The 25,411-nt window shown below is 34.3% G+C and overlaps 1 protein-coding gene across 1 annotated transcript in view; it reads left to right on the forward strand.

The window, feature by feature from the left end:
- The window catches only part of LOC145695203 (uncharacterized), a 156,014-nt gene that overhangs the window by 42,625 nt on the left and 87,978 nt on the right, over positions 1 to 25,411 (forward strand). Inside the window, exons 3-4 of the mRNA XM_081772188.1 lie at positions 7,592 to 7,670; positions 11,052 to 11,257. Coding sequence (XP_081628314.1) covers positions 7,592 to 7,670; positions 11,052 to 11,257 — 285 coding nt within the window. The remainder of the gene's footprint in view (positions 1 to 7,591; positions 7,671 to 11,051; positions 11,258 to 25,411) is intronic.

Consider the following 25,411-nt stretch of genomic DNA (forward strand, 5'->3'; position numbering starts at 1 on the left):
GTGTATGGCAGCCTTACTTTCAAAGATTTTCCAAAATTGTTATTCTTCCAGTTCGAAATACGGGCACTTCTACTATTAAATAATAATGTATTACACCTACTCTCTTATCATAATAAATGCGTAATAGACAAGTACCTGTGTGTTAGATCCTAAGGGAAGAAAAAATAATGCTATACTGAAAAGTGTGTAAAATACATGGAGCAAGTCAAGTTGAAAGTAAACTCTGGTAAAGACAGCAAAGAGAATCTGTATAACACAATTGTATATTATTTTTCTATAGGCAACCAGCATTCCATTGCTACTGTGCTGGTTGCATCGAAGCTAGGGAATTTGATTGTCTTGAAGTCTAGCGCCCCTTTCAGCAACGAGGCTGTATGAGACATGGGCCTGTAGTTTAACGTATAATCCGAATCACATGAGTTCCCACCGGAAATCGAACACGGGTCTTCTGCGCAAAAGTCGAGTACGATATCTGCATAGCTACAATGGAGCTCTATGGGACTCTTACAGATTTTACAAGAGATATAGACAGCCACGGTTAACGTCACGTAGATAAAATAAATAGGATAAAATAAAATAAAAATCATTTTTGTTCAAGAGTTCTCATATGGACTAATGGATGAACTAGGGATGGCCAAAATTTTCCGGAATCCGGATTCCGGAAATTTTGTTTTCCGGAATCGGAAAATTTACTTTCCGGAATTCGGAAAAATTCCGGATTTCGGAAAAATTCCGGATTTCGGAAAAATTCCGGATTTCGGAAAAATTCCGGAATTCGGAAAAATTCCGGAATTCAGAAAAAATCCGGATTTCGGAAAAAATCCGGAATTCGGAAAAAATCCGGAATTCGGAAAAATTCCGGAATTCTGAAAAAATCCGACATTCGGAAAAAATCCGGAATTTAGAAAAAATCGGAATTTTTCCGAGATCCGGAATTTTTTCGATTTTACTTTCCGGATTCCGGAAAGTAAAAATTCTGGAATTGGCCATCCCTAGCTAGTAGCTGTTAAAAGAGAAACACAATAATGAATATATATACTGTATTAGTTTCTTGTAGTTGGATATGTCTTTATCACTTACGTAGACAATTGCTACTGCAGTTATTTACTGCTTTATGAGAAGGTCTTATTTTCATACACAAAAAAGTCGCCGGTATGTCTCAACCATTATCGCGTTCCCACCTGCAGCTGCTCCAAAGCACTGCAAACTACTTTTTAATCAGGCGAAAGGCAGTGAAGGAAAAGAAATCTCAACAAATATTCTAATAACATTCGCTTATTGTCAACATACCTACAGTGAGCGCAGAAAGTGCTCGTACACCATGCATACTTTATATTGAAAACAGCTAGCATGAGAACGGGAGGTGGAAAATATATATATAACCAGAATTAAGATTACACATTCATACATTTTATTTCTATATACAAGAGAAAGGCCAAACAAAGACAATCACTGTTTTGCTCAGAAGAAAAGAGAGAATTCCTTTTTTGTAAACGCAAAAAGTCACCGTACACTTATGATTGAATTAATGCTTATAAAGTATATTACGTTATTTATTATTTTGTGGGATTACCCTGTGCGTTAATGATTGTCTGTAGTCTTCGTGGCATTGATTTCACCTGTAGTAGTTCGTAGTTCTGTAGCTTCGGGACTATAGAAGTCAGTGGAGAGCTTTTGTGAACGCGGCATTGAACCTCCGGGTTCCATAGGCCATAGAGTTAGTTAGTTAGTTAGTAGCTTCGGGACTGAATATGTCCCATTCTTCTTGAATAGCTTTTCTCAGGCCTTCTTTAGTAGAGAAGCTGTGCCTTCTGATTCTTGTCACCAGAACAGACCATAGATGTTCTATGGGGTTCATGTCTGGGGATTGGGGAGGTGTGCGAAGCTGTTTCAAGGTATTATAGAGTAGCCACAATCGAGTATTTTCCACTGTATATTTGGAGTTGTTGCCTTGCTGAACAATAAATTGTTTTCTGCGCACTAGTATGGAGATTTTCCTTTAATATGTTAATATACACTTTGTGGATCATCACTCCATCGATAAAGTGGAGACGACCCACTCCTGAGGCACTCATACAACCCCAGACGAGCACGGACCCTCCTCCGTGTCTTACTTTAGGGACGAGATTTTGAGGATTCATCTCTGTATTCACCTTGCGTCATACCATACGCCTCCCATTGGATTCGATAAGATTAAATTTACTTTCGTCCGAAAATATGACCCTATTCCAGAAAGAAGCCTGATCCCTTATCTTTATACTCTTTTTCAAACTTTAGTCTCTTTATACGATTTGTCTTGTTCACCCATAACATTTTCCTGGCTATCCGAGCATGATACCCTGCAAATATTCCGCACTGTACTGGCTGATACTTTAACACCGCGTGTTTCCAGATCCGTTGCCAATTGCACAGCACTACTTTTCGGAACCTTTTTTCTTTCCCTAATAATGTAACGTTTATCTTGTTCACTCAACACTCTTGGTCTTCCATTTTTTTTTTTCCGCACAGTGATAGAAACATTATACATCGCAATTATTGTTTGTACTGTTGAACGAGGTCTGTCTGCAAGGTTTGCTATCTTTCTCAAAGATTTACCCTTCTTATGCAATTTAATAATTACTTTTCTTGTCTCCTCATTTGTTTCTGTTCGGTTGCTTCCCAGTTTTACAGCCCACCGTGCAGTTTTTTCACTCCTATTCACAACTAAACTCATTCTGTTATTCGTCATGCTATAAACAGAGGTGTATAATCAGGTGAATACTAGTGAACCCCAGTTGTGGTATCTTTGTTTCGTATTCGTACGTCAGGTGTACGATCTCTTTTTGCGTCTACTCTATACACTTTCTACGGAATTTATTTACTTTCTGACCATTAAACTTGTCTTTTTGTTCTTTATTGGTATATTCATAAAGCTTAGTTTTCATTATTCATATTGTGTGTGTTATTACACTTCTTAAATTTTCTGTTTCTTTTTCGCAAGCATTCTCGTTTCAATAGCATAGGTGTACGAACACTTTCTGCGCTCACTGTATGTACAGTAAATACAAATTTATAATTTTTGACTTTACGAAGTATACAATGTAATTGTTCAATAATTAACATAAGCAGGCATTCATTAATTTATATTAATATAATAATTAATAAAACTAATAAGCGGGTGATTGATGACTCAGTGGTAGAGTTTTCATCTATGGTATTCTAACCCAGGACATGTGGGTTTTCGATGGCTAATTTTGTGTTCGAAAATTTTTCCGGTGGTAGGCCTACTCTTGGTTCCCTTTCTTATATTTGTTCCATCATAACTCATTAACGAATTTAGTTTATCAAAACTCTATAGCCATATATTCATTCTGTCCGTCAGTGAAACAAACAGTCTCAAGTACTATCTGATGGATTACCATCAATTTTGGCCACGATGTACAGAGTCAATAGTTAAGAATCGAGTTCCCTGATGAATGTAATATTCAAACCGGAAGAGGTACAAATCAACCATTTCCGGTTTTAACGTTAATCATTATATAGTAAATATGTTAATAGATAGCGAGAAACGGTTTCCAGTAATCGACATATATAACATTCATGTAGATAGAATGTTACCCAATTTGTGCATCTGCTGAAAATAATGAGCTTAGGTATTTAGAGAGCATTTTCCGCTTTAGAAAATGTGTGCTTGGTAAAGAATGTAGAGAATTAGCTGAGTCAGGCACGTAGCTAGAATATGGTAATAGGAAGGGGGGGTCTGTCACGAAATACTGTGGTTATTTACCAGGGACTCAATCATTCTAAATTATTTTATTGGCAACATATATTAGTTCGTTTAGCCAAGATTTCTAATGGAGGGATGATATGAAATACTGTGGTTACACACCAGAGGCTCGATCAATCTAAATATTTTACTGACAACATACCCATATTGATTGGTTAGGACAATAAAATGAGGATATATTAGTAAGTATTTTAATAAGAAGCTATGAAGATATCTCGAGTAAAAAATTATAAAAAAAGTATTGAAAAAGATATAGTCTTCCGAGGTCATTCGAACGGTGTCGAGAATTTTGCGTCTGGGAAATTTGCGCCCTACCTCAAGAACAAGGAAAATTGCGCCTGCAATGTACCTCCACCGGGAAGTTTGAGCCCTGCGAAATAAAAGAACCTATTCGAGCTTACGCATTTGCTCGGAAGGGCTGACATTACAGCATAAACAATCCTCCCCCCACAACCATGCCATTTGTGATTTATTTTCATTGTGGCTATATAAGGGGAGAATAAACTTCAATATAAGCCAAAAGAACACAACGGATCAACGCAATCACTGCTTCTTCCAGAGATGATTTTGGGGGAACACTGGCCTCCCCAGAGCTCTCAAAGTGCCCCCTCGGAGGAGACCAAAATAATACGTCTATAATATAGTAATAAATAGAATAGTACCAGCAGTGACCCCCTCCGGAATACTAAGTGTGCCCCCCGGAACATTTTTTCTGAAAGAACGACTGAACGCAATTGTGTGTTTAAAGTGTAATTCCAGCAAGTAAACACACTGTACATAGTTTTCTTGATAATATTACTGAACTGATTTTACATTCACTTTACATTTTCTTTTCTATATTTTGTGTCCTAAAAAGCCAAACAACTCGCAAGGATTGTGAACAGAGATATCTGGGTAGAGCCAAACAGCCTTTTGTAGATTAAATTATACTCTTTGATTATATTAATAAATAATTATATATCAGTCATTTATACTTTTATTGTAAATTTTGTAGTATAATGAAAAATTGTATTTGTATGGATTGCCCTTCAGTGAACTAAAATTGTATTTTTTTCATTTGTTCGGAATATTATAACGGATGGAGTAACTCACTGAGACGATGAGAGGCAAGCCTAGTTCAAGTGTGAGTGGAAGTTACTTTACACAGTACAAAAATAAGTTGAATTGTAGGGCGCTAACATCCCAGTGCAAATATATAGCCGGCGCATTTTCCCCTCTTTTTGCGGTAGGGCGCAAACATCCCGGTGCAAATATATTGCGAGCGCATTTTTTCCTATTTTTGTGGTAGGGCGCAAATTTCCTGGGCGCAAAATTCTCGCATTCAAGGGAAATATAATGTCCGTGAAGTTGACAAGCCACTTATGTCAGACTCCAATTTCGACTTTAAACGTCGCTAGTGCTACGTTAGTGTTCGATAGTGACGCAAATCGTTAGTACTCCAACTGCATGCCAACACGCCCACTTCTAAGAATCATCTCAAAAATGAGGTTAACCGTTAGAGCAAGTAAGTACTCATTAGTACCATTAACATTAACGTTAATGCCTCCATTGTACGGCCCTTTGAGTAATAATTACACCACGTATAGTCTCAATGGGTCCCTATATTCTCGCGAACATTCTGACGTGCCCAAGTTAGTTACTTTTTTTTTTTTGGAACTATTGTTTATCTGTTATTGTTTATTGTTTATTGCTAGTCTGCAGAGTAGTCCTTACATTAATATGCCATTGTCCTTGATAATCATTGCGTATTTACAAGCAGTTTGTTATTACTGTTAGAAGATATCAAAAAACAACAGATAAAATCTACTACTTAACGGTTCATATTTTTCTTTTACAGTACACAAACGATTAATAATAATAATAATAATAATAATAATAATAATAATAATAATAATAATAATAATAATAATAATAATAATAATAATAATAATAAGACTATTCCAGCATAAAAGTTATCAATTGCATCACACTGGCAACAAGCGACGCATATTTTAACTTCATAAAAATTCGTTTCTCACGATTTTCTGGAAAACTACGTATGATATCTTCATTCTGTCAAGTTGTTTATCTCAGTGTGATATATGTATTACCTCTGGACAATATCACAGTAAAACAAAAATTAAATATTAGGAGTGCATCGTACTTTTGGACTACATCTCATTAACCATGGGAAGATTGAGTAGTGTATACTTTAGGATGTAAGTTTCAGCTTAACTTGCATCATACATTCTTAGGATTACAAAAAGGAAATTTGTTCGTTTGCATTTGAACAAAATTCTTAGGATTACAAAAAGAAAAAATAATTTTTCCGAATTCCGGAATTTTTCTGAATTCCGGAATTTTTCCGAAATCCGGATTTTTTCCGAATTCCGGAATTTTTCCGAATTCCGGATTTTTTCTAAAATCCGGAATTTTTCTGAATTCCGGAATTTTTCCGAAATCCGGAATTTTTCTGAATTCCGGAATTTTTCCGAAATCCGGAATTTTTCCGAAATCCGGATTTTTTCCGAATTCCGGAATTTTTCTGAATTCCGGAATTTTTCCGAAATCCGGAATTTTTCTGAATTCCGGAATTTTTCCGAAATCCGGATTTTTTCTGAATTCCGGAATTTTTCTGAATTCCGGAATTTTTCCGAAATCCGGAATTTTTCTGAATTCCGGAATTTTTCCGAATTCCGGAATTTTTCCGAAATCCGGAATTTTCCCGAATTCCGGAATTTTCCGATTTTACTTTCCGGATTCCGGAAAGTAAAAATTCCGGAATTGGCCATCCCTAGGATGAACAGACATACTATCAGCACAATCTTGTAAGATATGCAACATACAGTACTTATGGTACTCAAAGTACGTGATGGTGCAAATTACGTGATCAAACACAGTATATGAAAAAGTACCGAAAAAAGAATGAAAAACAAGATAGGTAGATAGGGAGGGATACGAGCATACTTCTCTAAAAAAAGGTGAACTTTTCTTTCCACTTACGTTGACAGTGGTTCTTCTTCTGCGATCTTGTATCACAATAATAATAATAATAATAATAATAATAATAATAATAATAATAATAATAATAATAATAATAATAATAATAATAATAATAATGATAAAGTAGTTTATTGGCAACAACAGCTTGACAGCCACTAGTTCGCAGAATACCACAAAGTACAGTAAATAAACTGCATCAAAATTATAAAATAAACAGTTCATTCATAAAATCATAGTAATAAAAGAAACATTCTAAATACATAATAATAAATGAATATAGAAATAAAAAAAAACAAGTAGTATCTCCAATTAAGAAATATATGTATAAAGATTACATGCGGAGAACATAAAATTCAAATGTGCTATACATAAAAAGGCAAACATTAATACAAATTTAAAAAAACGCATTACTATTATACTATTATTACTATTATAATAATGTATTATTATTATTATTATTATTATTATTACTAATAATAATATTGTTGTTGTGCCATACAAAGTTGTTATTTCGACACATCAGTATACTAGTACCATCACAGATCGTCACACTTCCCATGTTCTTCTCTTTTCACTTCTCTCAGCCTGTAAGAAGTAAAAAGTATACCCCTAAATAATTTCTTGTACTTATTATTGAGCATGGTTTATGATCATAATCGACTTTTTAAAACTGAATTTACACTTTCTTCTGAAGATAGAAGTGCATTGTGGAAATTACGAGTGTTATGTTTAAATTGAACACAAATTTTAATATTAATAGAACAATTTTTTTCTTAAAAAAATTCACTAAATTTTACATATTATTGCATAGTAAAACACCGAATGTTTACTTGTTCTTTACAGGGAAAGTTTTTGCTGATCATTGAAGCGTGGCATGATGTTAGTGGGAAACTTTTCTCAAAAGGAGATCGTCATATCGATGGTAAGTTTACGAAGAGTTTTAGCTCCAATTGATATGTCCAATTTATGGATGAAATCATAATGATAATACAAAACACTTGTTAGTCATACTGAGCAACTAGATTTACTTCCCGTAAAGAGGTAAGTACAATGAAAATAAGAAGTCTCTACGTAAACGCTTGAGAAACGAAAAAAACATCGCAATTATTAAACCAGTCCTTTTACGATTTCTGTCGGAAGTCATCACATGTTTGTTGACAATTTCGTAGAATTGATTAAGGTGGATCACTATGTGTTCCCAGTGCTATGCTAAACGCTGCTTGATTAGTGTGGCGTTGCCAGATAGAGTCAAGTATTTACTAATTCCAGATAATAAAGTAAGTAATCATGAAATTCTGCTTGGATACTTACTAGAGAAATTAGTTTTCGACACTTACCGAAATTCCGCTTCTCGAACCGCAACGCTAGAATCCAGGAATTTTCTTATTGTGACTACTTCAGTAAACGTACAAATTTGGCAACAACACATTATGGCGTTCTGTGCAAGTTTGGCCTCAAAATCTATTTCCTTAAATGTAAATTAATATTTAAATAAAATATGAAACATAACACGAAAAACAGTCAATCAATATACGTATTTCGTAATGAGGTTATTACTTTAAAATACTTTACACATACAAATAAATATTTCATAAAAAGGAGCACCTTTTTCGATATTAGAAGACAGAACTAATTGAATCAGTGTCTTGTATTGTAGCCGAAACATAACTTTATCTTATAGTACAATATTTATAATATGTAACGTTTCGTTGCGCAGTAGTTAAGGCAATGAGCTAAAATAGGTACTGACTTCCGGGTGGTGATCCACCTTAATATACAGGTGGAGTAGTGGTTCCCAACCGATGTACCGCGCAGTTCCATAAGCAGTGTCATGAAATTCTAGAATTTAAAAATCACGAAGCATTTAATAACGTATTAAAATTAATTTCGAGACATATTGTAACAATAAATGCCTCCAGGGGCAGCAACCTTGCTCAGTACAACATAGGATCTCTACTTTATAGAAATTTATAGGCTTTCACTATTATAATTCAAATTATCATTAATAAAAGTCAAACTTGAGTATCACGTTGTTGTAGGTGTTCGATAAAGTGTGTCGTCAGTTAAAAACGATTGGGAATTACTGATGCAAGTTACATATGACGAATTTAAATGTTTTGATAGTTAGCTATGAAAAATATTATATTGACACCAAACATACATTTTACGGTTTATTCTACTCTAGGCTTTAAACTACCAATAATTATTATAAAAGTTAATAAATATAAATAAATATACATAATTAGAAGAGAATGGAAAATGTTAAAAATTTGTCCCCATTTATGCTTAATATATATATATTTAATTAACAAATGAAATCACATTCGTGAGCAATTGAATTAGAAAGACCTGACTTACTAGTGTGTAGCGTCCCTTTTTGCCTTGATGACGGCGGCGATCCAGAGTGGCATGGACTCCACAAGACACCGGAGTGATACCGATCCACGATCGCTGCACAACCTTCTACAGTCCGCGAAGATTGGTCGGAGTAGGTCAAAGCACGCACGTACTTACCTTTCAATAGCATCCTAGACGCTCAATAGAATTGAGATCTAAGTTCCTCGGGGACTAGGCAAGCATTTTCATATCCATGGAGTGCTCAGGGAACGAGTTAGACACAAGTCAGGAGTAATGGACTAGGTCAGTGTTTCTCAAACTTTTCCATTCCATGCCAAACATGGAACTCTTTCAATTCCAGAATAAAATGGTGGAACCTACGAAAATATTATTAAATTATTCGACAATTTGTAATAGTAATGCCAATCTTTTGACGATAATATTGATTCTTCTAAATTCTAACCCACTTCTAAATGAGATAGAGACTTCGTTTTTATATTCGCTTCCTTGATATTGCTTTGTATATACATCGAAAAAAGTCCAAAAAGTTGAAATTTCTCACTCAAAAAGGGGAGGAAAGCCCTCTAAGAAGATTTTTGTGTAACCCATAGGAACTCTTTGCGGAACTCCTGGGTTCCGCGGTACACATTTGAGAAACGCTGCACTAGGGCATTGTCGTGCTGTAGGTACAGATCGCCTGCAGGGTGCTGGATACGAACAAAGGAATAAATATGATCTGGTAGCAGGTTTCTAAAACACTCGATGTAGCAGAAGTCCCATTTCATGCTACGTGAGTGGTCCACATATGAGGATATCGCCACCAGTTGTTCAATTAGATTAAGGACTATTTGTTTAAAGAGTTGCTCATTATGGATACAAAAAGTATGAAAACTTATTAAGATGAAAGAAACTAAACCTATGCTGATTTATCGATTCCGTGATATTAACCATGGAGAACAACACAGGGCTTGATCAGTATTTTGATAAGTGAATAATAATAATAATAATAATAATAATAATAATAATAATAATAATAATAATAATAATAATAATAATAATAATAATAATAATAATAATAAATCAAATTGACGGCATTGTCAATTCATCGTTTAACCAGCGTCGTGGGAACAACTAAAAAGTAAGTTGGGGCTTTGTATGGGATTTTATTAAAGAAAATCACCATTTACCAACTTACACATTCTCCAACATAATCGGATGTTCGGCCAAAGGTTTTGGAGACTTCGTGCTGCGAAGTTAAGTTAAATGCTATTAAATGATAGCAAATTAAGTAATGTTTCTAAGCTTTAAAGTTAGCTAACTTTTAATTCAAACTATCTCGTTCGAAATGTTATTTGACTATCGAAGTAGGTCAATTGCTTAGATGTGAGAGTTTAGTTCACAAGGTAGGAAATTTTGGTTCGGGATAAGTTTAGGTAATAAAATAGAATGCTTCATTGAAAAATGATGTTACGTAGAAATGTGTAATTTTCTAGTAATTGAGCTTTAGATCAAATAAAATCATCGGGTAAATATAGTACACAGTCATCTCTCGATCCTGAGCAACCAGTTCAGTTTGAAAGTCTTAACTTTAAACTAAAAATGTATACATATTATACATACATGATTTATATATATTATAATTATACATGTTTTTCATACAAATTCAGATAGCATATGTAGTTGAAAATTTCCGTGTTCTGAACCCCGTACTACGTTGAATGAAAACTAAACCATTATTTTGAAAATGGTGTTAAGAAACCTCTTTTCATTTTTGTAAAAATGCTAATTCTTTTGAAAAAAGAAAAGTATGATATTCTTTCGTAATGTACTAAAAAAAATCTAGTGATGAACGAGCTCTGGTTGAACAAAATTTATAGTAATTTGTAAGCTTACTTAAATCAAATGAATATTTTTTCCCACTTAAAGAATTATAAAATCTTAGTCTTCTATTTTCTTTCCATTGCAGACACTGTTGCACGTCTAATCATGAGAATCGAACGCCATCATCGGTTAAGACCCGAAGACGATTGGTTAAGGAATTTCGTTGTAAACAAACAAATGAGGATCAGCTATATGATACGATTGGAACCCACAAGAACTGATGTCAATGTAATGGCGGACGATGTGTCGCATGTATTTGGTCCAGTGCATGAAGGGGCTTTCAATTCTCAAGTAAGTAACTTATTACTGTATATTTATAGTGTTTTTTTTTCATAGTCTCACAAAGTTTAGGAGTGCCACAGAGTGCAGGAGGGAAGTCCTATTAATATGAAGTAACTTGTCCAGTAAGCACGATAATTTAAAATTTTGGAATTGGGATTATTGTAACGTCAATGTTTATAGATTAACAAGCAGCCAGCAGGGTTGAAAATTTAGCTTATTTGAGTCGATGGGTAAAAATGTATGATCTCACAACTGTAAATTAAGCTTATTTGACTGCGTAAAGTAGCAGATAACAAGGATTTTCTCCATCAATAACACCAATTAAGAGGAAGACAAATTGGGTGCCTGCTACATCATTGAAACATTAGGCATTATAAAATCACGTACACCATACTTCGCTCTTTCTTTTAAAATTCACATTGTCCTCTAACACGGTTGGCTAAAGACTACAATGGTTATTACATTCATATCTTAATCAGGAATAGCGATTTAGGATATATCGAGATAGATTTGCTAATTTTACTCATTAATCAATATGGAATATTCATACTCTCTTGTAGTTTAAAATTCAACTTATTTGACAAGTTCTAATATTTTATGCAGACTTGTTGGAATTTTCCCTAGTCCGCCCCACAAAACAATGTAATTTTGAGTAAAATTCACAATACCTCCCCCCAGGTCCAGGGGTCCAGGTCATTTGCAGTTGTGAGAACGCCTAGACAGATGCAACGCAACTTACACGTAACTTTTCTCGGCACTGACAGCAGTTGGTAGCACTGAGTCAAGTCTTTATGCAAGTAAAATTGTGAGTAGATGACTCACGAAACATTTCTCCATTCTGAAATCAATCTCTCTGGTTCAGAGCGTGTTGTCCAATGAACGTCATATGTTAATCTCAATATTCCTATGTATGTAATGTATTATTTCTTTATATACAGTATATTCAAAGAAATAAAAGCACTGATCACACATGAATCAGAAAATGCTTGAAAGTAGACGAAAATATCAAATCTAGAACAACTCCTAAAAATAAGTTTGTAAATCACTGTCTCCATTGACAGACCGTCTTCAATTCTCCTTATTCCAACATCTTTTTCTTTCTAGGGAAGAGAAGATCTTGCTTGTCACACTGAGTATGCATTGAAATTGAAACAGGAACACTTGAAAAAGTTTCAGCGTGGCAGGAGTTGGAACCCTTGTCTACCGAATAGAAGTTCAATGCGCTAACCACTCACCTACCGTGCTACTTAACCTTCCGCCTAAACTAATACCTAGTTAAAATCGTTTCATGGGAAAATATAAACAAGAAAATATAAGCAACTTGTGTGAGTGTCTTAATGACCTACTCCAGATTTCGTTGTTTAGCTCAAAAACAAGTTATATAGAGGTTCCTCAATTAGGAAAATATCACGAAACGTTCTTCAAATTGAGGCTACGTCATCGGCAGAGTCATAACTTGTGGGGTAGCAGGGGGCAACTCCCCCAGAGAAGCTCCCGGCGTTCGAGGGGGCCCATTTTGGGACAAAATGTTCTTACTCCATATACGATACGAACACGAAATTAGAAATGAAGCAACAAATAGGATCGCTACAGTACATAACAAAACAGCACACAAAAGGTAAATAAAACAAAAATGAGTCGTGAGTCCATTTCAGTAAAAAAGTCTACTATTAGGGGCTCTAGAAATAATATTTATTTGTATGGCTTTGAGATTTATCAATATTGTCCCCTTAATAATTTTGTAATGTATGGATTGGCCCCAGGGAGTAACTAACGGAACCGCAGACCTTGCCGTGCGGGAGGGCCCAAAGGCTCCGGGGGGCCATAAAGATTAAGAGAAAGTTGGAAAGAGGGGGCCCAAGAATTAGAAAAACAACTTTTTCTAGGGGCCCAAATAAGCTTATTAATGCTTGCCCCCCCCCCCCCCGAAAAAATCTAAGTTACGGCGCTGGTCATCGGTTGCAGAGATTGTCCCAATATATATTAAATTTCGCCTTTACCATAACTTCTAATTTCCAAAGAAGAATTTCAATTATTTCAGATATTCAATATTATTATTGAATATTCAATATCTGAAAACGGGGCGGTTTAATTTAAAGAAATTAGAGGAGAGTCAGATGAAATGGGAGCTAGATTGAAGTGTCGAATAGATTCTCGGTTTGAGAAGGTTCGGAGTGCACTGGTGTTCAGGATACTTGGTTGAAATTAGAGATAACATTAAGATTTCAGCAAAAGAAACATTGGGACACGCAGAAATAAGTAGGAACAAAGTATGGTTCAACCAGGAATGCACTAAAGTAGCAAAGAAGAGAAAACACAAAAAAACAGGCGTTGGCTACAAAATGCGAACGAAAAAAACTACATAAAATTTCACTGTCATCTGCCGGAAAACTTCCAAAACTTTTAGAACAAAGAAACGCGATTTTTGAAAGCTAAAATTAATTAACTTGAAGATAATAGTAAAAATAAAAACATTCGGGACATGTATAAATACATTAACGGAATTAAGAAAGGCTATATCAATTTCGTGCTTATATACTAAATAAAACTAAAGGAACAGTTCTCACTGATCAGGATAGCATCTTAAATAGATGGAAAGATTTCTTTGACGATTTGCTTAACACATAGCCAAAAACTAATGTGCCTGGAGAAAGTGAAATGCATACAGCATAACCGTATATTCCAGAACCTAACCAGACAGAAATAGAAATCGCTATTAAACATTTAAGAAACACACATCTCCGGGTGTAGACGAAATTCTGGTTGACTTAATTTTAGCTTGAGGAGAAAATATTGTAGAGCGAGATACACAAACTCATTCTCCTTATCTGGAACAAGGAGGAATTACCACAAGACTGAAAAGAATCAATCATTGTTCTAGTTCAGAAGAAAAGCAACAAAGCTGATTTAATAATTATTGAGGCATTTCTATTCTGTCAACATCCAATAAATTCTCTTAAACATTCTATTAGCGAGATTGACTCCATATGCAGATGAAATTATTGGAGATTATAAGTGTGGATTTAGACGTAATCGATCAACTATCGACCAGATATTTACTACTCAACTAATACTTGAAAAAGAAATTTGAATACAATATTCTGGTATATCAATTATTGACTTTAGACTAGGGTAGGAGGGAAACATTGTACAACATGCTTACAGAATTTGCAATACCGAAAAAAAGGTAGATTAATTAAGGTATGTTTAAATGAATCCCAAAGTAAGGTTCGAGTAGAGAAATTCTTGCTCACGAGCTTTCACGTTGGGAATGTCCTGAAAGAAGGAGATGCATTGTTGCGATTATTATTTAACTTGTGCTGGAGAACACTATAAGGAAAATCAAAGACAGGAATCAGGTCCTAGAACAGAATTGTATTTACAGGGTTAGGGCGTATGCCTATGATGTAAATTTAATAGGGGATACGTCTGTGAAGTTGTCCCGCCCACCTAATGAATTTTTCTTTTTCTTATCTACATCGTGTTTATCGTTAGTTTATGTTAGTTTTGCTAAAATTATCGTTAGTTTCGAAAAAATAAAATTTATATTCAACAAATAAATGAGCAGGCCAACATCACGGTTCCCCACCCACAAACGAAATTCAAAAGTTTTTCATATCACATCGTTAGTTTATCGTAAGTTTACGTTAGTTTTGCTAAAACTATCGTTAGTTTCGCAAAATAACGATTTTATTCCAGAAATAAAGTTTCACGCCAACTGTGAATTAGCCCGCCCATATTGAATTCTCATAAACTTCCAACTCACATCGTTAGTTTATCGTTAGTTTACATTAGTTTTACTAAAACCATCGTTAGTTTTGCAAAAATAACGATTTTATTCGAGAAATAAATGGGCAGGCCAACTTCACGGTTCCCCACCCGCAAATGAATTTCAAAACTTTTTTCTATCACATCGTTAGTTTATCGTTAGTTTACGTTAGTGTTGCTAAAACTATCGTTAGTTTCGCAAAAATAACGATTTTATTCCAGAAATAAAGTTTCCCGCCAAGTGTGAATTAGCCCGCCCATATTGAATTCTCATAAAATTCCAACTCATATCGTTAGTTTATCGTTAGTTTACTTTAGTTTTGTTAGAACTATCGTTAGTTTCTCCAAAATAACGATTTTATTCAAGTAATAAAGTTTCCCGCCAACTGTGAATTAGCCCGCCCATACTGAATTATCATAAACTTCCAACTCACATCGTTAGTTTATCGTTAGTTTACGTTAGTTTTACTCAAACTATTGTTAGTTTTGCAAAAATAACGATTTTATTCGAGAAAAAATGAAAATGAAATTAAATCTTTGAGTTTTACGTCCGACGCCTATGCCGGTTAGGCTAAAGGAGACGGTGATGATGAGTGATGAATGAAATAGTGGAATGAAGAAAGTGGGAGGAAACGGGAGAACCCCGAGGAAACCCACGCACATGGTGTTTGTCCACTACAAAGTTCACTTGTCCGGGGCTGGGATCGAATCCGTGACCCCAAGCACCAGATTTATTCGAGAAATAAATGAGCAGGTCAACTTCACGATTCCCCACCCGCAATTGAATTTCAAAACTTTTTTCAATCACATCGTTAGTTTATCGTTAGTTTACGTTAGTTTTGCTAAAAGTATCGTTAGTTTCGAAAAAATAACGATTTTATTCGAGAAATAAAGTTTCCCGCCAACTGTGAATTAGCCCGCCCATATTGAATTCTCATAAAATTCCAAGTCATATCGTTAGTTTATCGTTAGTTTCCGGTAGTTTTGCTAAAATTAACGTTTGTTTTGCAGAAATAACGATTTTATTCGAGATATAAGGTTTCCCGCCAAATGTAAAGTTAGCCCGTCAATAAAGAATTATTATAAATTACCATATCACATCCTTAGTTTATCGTTAGTTTTACTAAAACTATAGCAAATTGCGCACAAATAACGATTTTAGTCGAGAAATAAATGGGCAGGCAAATTTCACGGTTCCCGACCCGCAAATGAATTTCATAACTTTTTTCTATCACATCGTTAGCTTATCGTTAGTTTACGTTAGTTTTGCTATAACTATCGTTAGTTTCGCAAAAATAACCATTTTATTCAAGAAATAAAATTTCCCGCCAACTGTGAATTAGCCCGCTCATATTGACTTCTCATAAACTTGCAACTCATATCATTAGTTTATCGTTAGTTTACGTTAGTTTTGCTAAAATTAACGTTTTTTTTGCAAAAATAACGATTTTATTCGATAAATAAAACTTCCCGCCAAATGTAAACACAATTACATAGCAGGCATGCACCTATCATGTTCTCTCAAGTACATGAGAATGTGTTCAGTACGTGCCTTATATACTTCTTACGTATGCCTGTTTTATAAATGTGCTGTTAGGGTTTACATTTGGAAGTTTAAGGAAATTCAATATGGATTGGCTAATTCACAGTTGGCGGGAAACTATTTCTTCAATAAAATCGTTATTTTTGCGAAACCAACGATAGTTTTAGAAAACTAACGTAAACTAACGATAAGCTAACGATATGAGTTTGACATTTTATGAGAATTCAATATGGGCGGGCTAATTCACAGTTGGCGGGAAACTTTATTTCTCGAATAAAATCGTTATTTTTTCGAAACTAACGATACTTTTAGCAAAACTAACGTAAAATAACAATAAACTAACGATGTGATAGAAAAAAGTTTTGAAATTCATTTCCGGGTGGGAAACCGTGAAAGTGGCCCGCTCATTTATTTCTCGAATAAATCTGGTACTTGGGGTCCCGGGTTCGATCCGAGCCCCCGCCAAGTGAACTTTTTGGTGGACAAACACCGTGTGCGTGGGTTTCCTCGGGGTTCTCCTGTTTCCTTCCACTTTCTTCATTCCACCATTTCACCATTTCATTCATCACTAATCATCACCGTCTCCTTTAGCCTAAGCGGCATAATCGTGGGACGTAAAACTCAAAGATTTAATATCATTTTCATTTTTTCTCGAATAAAATCGTTATTTTTGCAAAACTAACAATAGTTTGAGCATAACTAACGTAAACTAACGATAAACTAACGATATGAGTTGGAATTTTATGAGAATTCAATATGTGCGGGCTAATTTACACTTGGCGGGAAAATTTATTTCTCGAATAAAATCGTTATTTTTGCGAAACTAACGATAGTTTTAGCAAAACTAACGTAAACTAACGATAAACTAACGATATGAGTTGGAATTTTATGAGAATTCAATATGGGCTGACTAATTCACACTTGGCGGGAAACTTGATTTCTCGAATAAAATCGTTATTTTTGCGAAACTAACGATAGTTTTAGCTAAACTAACGTAAACTAACGATAAACTAACGATGTGATATGAAAAACTTTTGAAATTCGTTTGTAGGCGGGGAACCGTGTAGTTGGCCTGCCCATTTATTTCTCGAATAAATCGTTATTTTTGCAAAACTAACGATAATTTTAGCAAAACTAACGTAAACTAACGATAAACTAACGATGTCAGTTGGAAGTTTATGAGAATTCAATATGGGCGGGCTAATTCACAGTTGGCGTGAAACTTTATTTCTTGAATAAAATCGTTTTTTTGCGAAACTAACGATAGTTTTAGCAAAACTAACGTAAACTAACGATAAACTAACTATATGAGTTGGAATTTTATGAGAATTCAATATGGGCGGACTATTTCACACTTGGCGGGAAACTTTATTTCTTGAATAAAATCGTTATTTTTTCGAAACTAACGATAGTTTTAGCAAAACTAACGTAAACTAACGATAAACTAACGATGTGATATGAAAAACTTTTGAAATTCGTTTTTGGGCGGAGAACCGTGTAGTTGGCCTGCCCAGTTATTTCTCGATTAAAATCGTTATTTTTGCAAAACTAACGATAATTTTAGCAAAACTAAGGTAAACTAACGATAAACTAACGATGTGAGTTGGAATTTTATGAGAATTCAATATGGGCGGGCTAATTCACAGTTTATCGTGAGACTTTATTTCTTAAATAAAATCGTTATTTTTGCGAAACTAACGATAGTTTTAGCAAAACTAACGTAAACTAACGATATGAGTTGGAATTTTATGAGAATTCAATATGGGTTAATTCAGTATATTAACTCTTTATTGAAAATGAACAGAACGTCTCCTAGCATTTTTTGACATTCTCCTTTATGGGGAGGGGTGCACTTTGTACATGTGGTAAATAGATAGTGGGTTAGTTTGTAAAAATTATCGAAAACGATTGATGTTAGTTGAGAAGCAAGTTGAGAAAGAAGAAATAAGCCGGTTTCGATTCCAGGCGGGAGCTCATGTGGTTCGGATTCACGTTAATCTGAACTTCATATCGTATAATGAACCACAAAATTACTCCCCCAAAATATGTTAAATCGCCAATATGCGTAATTTGTTTACATTAAGGAGAGTCTGAAAATCCTAAAAAAAAAAGTTTTTAAAAAGTGTTCCGGGGTGGGCGCGAAACACCAACCTTTGGATTACTAGGCGCATGCTCTTCCGACTTGGTCACGGAGGCGATGAACAAAAAGTCGCTTGTAGAGACATAAATCCTTGAGGTATTTTTAATTTGGCTAATCAGAGTGCTCCTATAACCATGTATATTCGACGATAACCGTTTGAGGTCAGATAAAGTCCGTTCCTCATGTAATTTTATAACAAAATGATATGCGTCTATTTACTTTATTTCATGGCTCTCCCATATTCACTTTCAAATGATCGGCTACAGTTGTCATCTAAATTCATACAATTATACCCACTCATCTCAAGATTTTTCACTCCATGATGTAGAGCCAAGGGTTACTCTTGACCCCGTAGCTCACTTTAGGAACAATTCGTCAGGAAAAAATAATATATAATAATAACCGCATGTATATACATGACTGGCAATAGTTCGTGTTGGTCCCTTCGCGATTCTCCGCGATAAATCGAAGAAGCGCGGACCAAATGTAGTCATTGCTGCTATGCGGTGGTAACTTCAATACCCGGACTCGAGATATCTCTTTCGACTCGACGAAACCCTGCCGCCAGTGGCATACTACCAACAGTCCTTCGACGCTATAGCGACGATCGACATTTACCGGAAAGTGGGCCACTAGGTGTTGGCGACGTTTACGACATGGGGTTTCTATGCAAAATGCAAAATTCACATTTTAATTTGAATTTTTCAATCGTTACGTTTTATTTTACAGGTTTTTTCATAATACAGCTTGTAGAGCAATCTTTAAGCTTTCTATTGGTGTTTGTTCCATGTCTCTAGTGCACATATTAACCATTTTATGACAATTTTTAATAATCACTGTAACTGAAAAAAATCCCTTTTTGACATTTTTCAACACCCTGTATGGGGACACTTTCAGAAGGTGCGAGGTAATATTTGGGATTTTTCATCTCTCACTGTAATAAAGTTGTTCAACTTTTTTTTTTTTTTTTAAATAAAAATCTGAGATGGTGAAGTCTGATGACTTGTTGATTTGACATGGAATGTCCCTTTACTCACTTTTACAGTTTTTCCAGTAATTCTTTAAGAACAGGGGCAAAAACACAGAAACATTGAGGAGAGTAAAAAGCACAAACACTATTCGCGCATTCTTCCCTTGCCTGAAGTAAAATAATAAAATATGGAGAACATGCAATTTTTGGTCTTCCATCTTCTATGTGTTGTCAAATCTGTAAAACCAAACCAAACAAAGAGCAATATTAATACACAAAACGCTCAACATCTTAGCAATTCATGACATAACTATTGCATGATCCGAATAACTCCAGTATATCCACAAATCATCATTTGTCATATTTTACCGAAATATGTCATGACTTTTCCGACAACCTGATACTTTAAATTTTGTTAATACGCAAAGTTTATTGATCTCATCACTTATTCACTTACTCTCTCTCTTATGATCATCAAAACCTTTAGGGTACTTCCCGTAGATATAGAAAGGTGAAATATAGTATCCAGGCTTGGTGTAGCGTGTAAGTAAACAAATGAAACGCAACAGGATAATACTTCCCTCCCCCAAACCCCCCTAAAGTGGAGTGTGTTGATTATTCAACAAAAATACTTGAAATCCAATCAGAAGATTCATAAAATATAAAATATGTAGCCATGTCTCGACTTTGCAATAATAATAATAATAATAATAATAATAATAATAATAATAATAATAATAATAATAATAATAATAATAATAATAATAATAATAATAATAATAATAATAATAATAATAATAATAATAATAATAATAATGTTTATTTCTCTGCCATGAACAGCCTAACGGCAAAAATACAGCACTTTATCAGACAAGATAAACACATATTACATACAATGTAAGCTACTTACTAAAACAATAAAACATAATGATAAAATAAAGTAAAATAATATCGGATTAATAATTCCTTGTCAAATTAACACCAATTTTTTTAGTCTCAAAATAGTCGTCATAAATACTAAAAATAGTATTTGTCAAGCTCTAAAATTCATGCTTTTATACTGATAAAAATAAATTAAACTAAATTGAAAGAATTGGTCAATATTCTTATAATTACAGATTTCGGATTCAAAGGAACTAATGTTGATATATTTCTTGTATTATACATTGGTACCCTTATACCTATATTATGGAAGCAATATTCACTATGATAGCTATTGTCTAGTAGTTTCTTAAAATCTCTTTCAATAAATTTTCTCCTGTCGCTCAATGCCTGCAATCCCCAAAATTGACACCAGTATTCATAATTACGTGAGTAGTAATCTTTATTCATTTAATAGCAGAGTAACCTAATAAAACATTTTTGTACTGATTCAATTTGTTTGCCAATGTTATACCTATACTATTCCAAATAACTACACCGAACTCTAATTTTGATCTTGCAAGCATCTTGTATAAATATACATATGAACTGGCATTTCTAAACTCATAATAATAATAATAATAATAATAATAATAATAATAATAATAATAATAATAATAATAATAATAATAATAATAATAATAATAATAATAATAATAATAATAATAATAGTAGTAGTAAAGGAATAACAGAATTACAATATCAATTACGTAAATAATACCTTCCAATAAAGAAAAAATAATGAATGCCACGCCGGGACTCGAACCCGGGTTACGGAAATGGCAGTTCTTTATTTTCAGAATTTGCCATCAATTTCTCATACAAAGATATGAAAATAAACTAGTAGTTATGTTAGATAAACATAGCACACACTATTTCTACACGTGTTGATGTAATTCAAAGAATTCGAAAATAATATCTGCCGGCTATTCTTCTTGAGAAATTAGAAGTTACGGTGAGGAAGAATTGCAGTAATGTAAATCGGGACCAGTTAAAAACGATGAGGTAGCCTCATCTTGAAAAACGTTTCGTGATATTTTCCTCATTGACGAAGATCTTTATCACTTTTTTCTGAGTTAAAGAGGGAAACCTCGAGTAAGTCATTGTGACATTCGAAGGAACGTCTCCTTATACGAGTATTAGTACGAGTATTTTGTGTATAGTCTTACATACAATGCTTTTAACTAACTAATAATTTAGATGGAAGATGAAGTGACACGGTAGATAAGTGGTTAGCGCATTGAACTTCTATTCGGCGGACCTGAATTCAAATCTAACTTTTTCAAATGTTTAAATTTCAATACGTACTCAGTGTCACAAGCAAGATCTTCTCTTCTCCAGAAAGAAAAAGATGTTGGAATGAGGAAAATTGGACAAGGTCTCTCAATGAAGGCAATCATTTAATAACTTATTTCCAGCAATTGTTCTAGATTTGATATTTTCAGCTACTTTCAAGCATTTTCTGATTCATGCGTGGTCAGTATTTTTATTTCTCTAAACATACAGTACATAAAGAAACAATACATTACATACACAGCAATATTAAGATAAATATATTGTGTTCTTTGGAAAATACGATCCGAACCATAAAGATTCATCTTAGAATGACGAACTGTTTCGTTAGTGACCTACTTTACCATTTTACCTGGATAAACACCTGGATCAGGTCTACCAACTGCTGTCAGTGCCGAGAAAAGTTACGTGTAAGTTGGGTTGCATCTGTCTAGGCGTTCTCACAACTGCAAACGACCTGGACCCCAATTAATGGAATTAGAGCACTTAGGGGGGAGATACTTTTGTGAGCGGCTGTACTAATAAGTGAGTATGTATTATAAAATCAAAGAGAACGCAGTCGCATTTTTTTTTTAAATCCCAGACTACAGTTGAACACCAAGGAACTGCAAGTTTTGGATATGTGTGTATTTGTCATGACGTCCTTCGAGAAAAACATTTTACTCTATAAATTCGGAGTCGCTGCCTGTTTGCGAGAAGAGCTCATGGCAATTGAAAAAAGCTATTACGGAAACGGAACTTCACAATATTGTTGACTATTTGGTACTAATCGTTGATGGAAGATATATTCGATACGGTAAGAGGTCGAATAATGAGAATGAATGAAAATCGTACTTTAGACAAAATAAGTTGCCTCTATGTAAGCCATTTACTATTTATGTACTACAACTGGTTATATTGTACTTATGCTGGGACCATATACTGCAATCACAAGTGGCGCAGCATTAGTAAAATGTGTGTTTCAAAACTCAAACGGGCTAGCGATTCTCATGGCACAAGGTGATATTTATAGTGTGAATCGCGGCTTTCGTGATAGAGCTGAATATTTGAAAGAAAGAGGATTTAGTTCTAATACCTACACTGAAAGGTAAGCACAGGCAATTGACTACGACTGAGGCTATATTACAAAAATCGCTCGATTGTTGAGGCAATTCATGGTATTCTTAGACAAAGTATCGTTTTCTACGTCACTAATTGGACAACAAGTTGTTTCCTCAAGTTGGATTGGTATGACGGATAGCTTCTTTTTTCATAACACGTCTTAATTCTGACGATGGCCTCGACGAGGAAGTTCAACAAATGGAACGACAGTTCACCGCAGAGAACACATTAGGATTAAAAGTAGAAGAGCATGGTTGGGACAGATGTATACGCTCTTCCACAAAAATCACATCAGCAGACGTTTTGGACTTCTCGGAGTTGACAGAAAGAGACCTAAAAATTCTTTTTACAGGTTCCTATCAGTTGTCTCAGGCACTTTCTTACTCGATTTTAGTTCGATCTTAAAGCAATTGCATTAAAAGAAGATCTGGAAACTCTCGAATTCTTCTTGCATAGCTGGTGGAATATGTGACATAGTACGCTTATTGCACATTACAAAGGTCTTTTGATTGTAAAATATACAGCGAGGGTGCAAAAGTAGGTTTACAGTTGTTTCAGTTCCTTTTTTTATGAGTAGGATCTATTATGTACAATAGTACATAATAAGTTCTTGATTATGAAAAAATATATAGCTTTATGAGGTCACATTGAAAATTATATAATTACAGGATTCGAAATCACAATTAAGTACAATTTCTGAGGTTTTCAAAGTGCCGGCCTGCAAAGTTTACATATTTTTCCAGTCTAGGTAGTTTCTATAGAAACTCAAGCACACTTTGGCACAGAGGTTTTTATTGTTATTAATTTCTTGGCACGCTTCCCTTATGAAATTAGTCATGTCGTCAATAGTGCGTGGTTTTCTCGAAAATCACTGACAACACTCCCACAGATTACTCCATTGCAGGTGATGAGTTCTGATGATCGTGGTGGCCATTCAATTGGCCTTCGTCGATCTGTCGAAGATATTTGCGTACTTCACATTAGGGTAAAAGTTGAAAATATCAGAAATGGTACATTCGACTGAATTAGCATCCAAATTTGTTATTCCAGTGAATGTACTGTCAATAACCCTAAAGATAGTAAAATTCGTGGAACGGATTTGTGCGCCCTCAGTGAAATATAGAATCAATACGTTACGTATTAGTTCTACTAGTGTTCGTGAACAATTGCTTTTGTGTGCCGATTTGTCTAAGAAGTGCTGAGCCTTTGGAGGTATAATTGAGAATTGATAAAGTTATATCATTGATTTTATGACCTCCACTCTTGTTGTGTGAAATTATTGGTAGATTTAGCAAATGTGTCGATATCAAGGATTTGAATTGGAAAATAATAAAAGACATTTTCCTTTACAACAGTTTTTTTTTTTTAAACAGCAAAATAAGGTTTCTCGAATCCATTTTTGTTCAATATCTTCTATTCAAAGAGCTTTTCAAAAAGTATACAAAGACCTTCCAAGGAGCCGAAGAAAGTTCAACAAAGATGCTAATTTGTTCTACATGAATTATGCATATATATATATATATATATATATATATATATATATATATATATATATGCTTTCTTTCGTAATGTTAATTATACAATATTAATTCTTTACGCTGAATAGCTAAAGCCAGTCGTTGTGAAAAGCTTCAGTTGCATTGAAGTTAAAATAACGGAATGACAAAAGAAGCCAAATGAATGAATGAAAACTTGAAATAAATAAAGAAAACAAGACACTGGAAAGAAAAGAACGCAAACTGCTTCCGACATTTTATCAAATGTAGAGCCATGCTAAGAAGAAGGGAAAGAAAGCTTTATCGCTAATTATATCACTGCATGCGCCAGTGCTGCCACCTACATCTCAAGAAAGCTTCTGTTTTTAGTCATCATAACAATTCTGTTACTTTAGTATTAAAATATCTCCGTTTCTATTCCTTCAATAAATCATTTTGAAATGTTTTTCTTGGAAACAATTTTTAGATATGATATAAATAACATCTACGGTATATATTAAAATGCTAGGTTTATATGTCTGTCTCCAAAGAAAAGTTTATATATTTGTCTCCATCCTTTCGATAATAAGATCTCGGAAACAACAAGTGGTAGACACATGCCGTTTTTTCGGGTCGATTTTAAATTTTGTGTAGATTGTCCAGTTCTAATTGAATATTTAGAAAAGGCCGTTATTTCTTCTTCTTCATTTTACATTTTTTGGGGTACACTGGAAGTGCTGAAATTTTTAAAAGTAAAGCATGATATCCTATGAGTTATACATTCCAACACAATATAGTTGTATACAGAGGTTGTATATCTCTCAGGCGTTTGTTTAATGACCAAATGATACTGAAAAATGAAGGATGACATTTCTCCAGGTTAAGACGAATCTTTATTGTTTGGAGTCTTTTGCTCAATGAACATATATATCACTGACATTATAATTAATTG

Source organism: Thermobia domestica, chromosome 9 (genome assembly GCF_964235325.1).
Source record: "Thermobia domestica chromosome 9, izTheDome1.hap1.1, whole genome shotgun sequence".
In the NCBI taxonomy this organism is placed as follows: Eukaryota; Metazoa; Arthropoda; class Insecta; order Zygentoma; family Lepismatidae; genus Thermobia; species Thermobia domestica.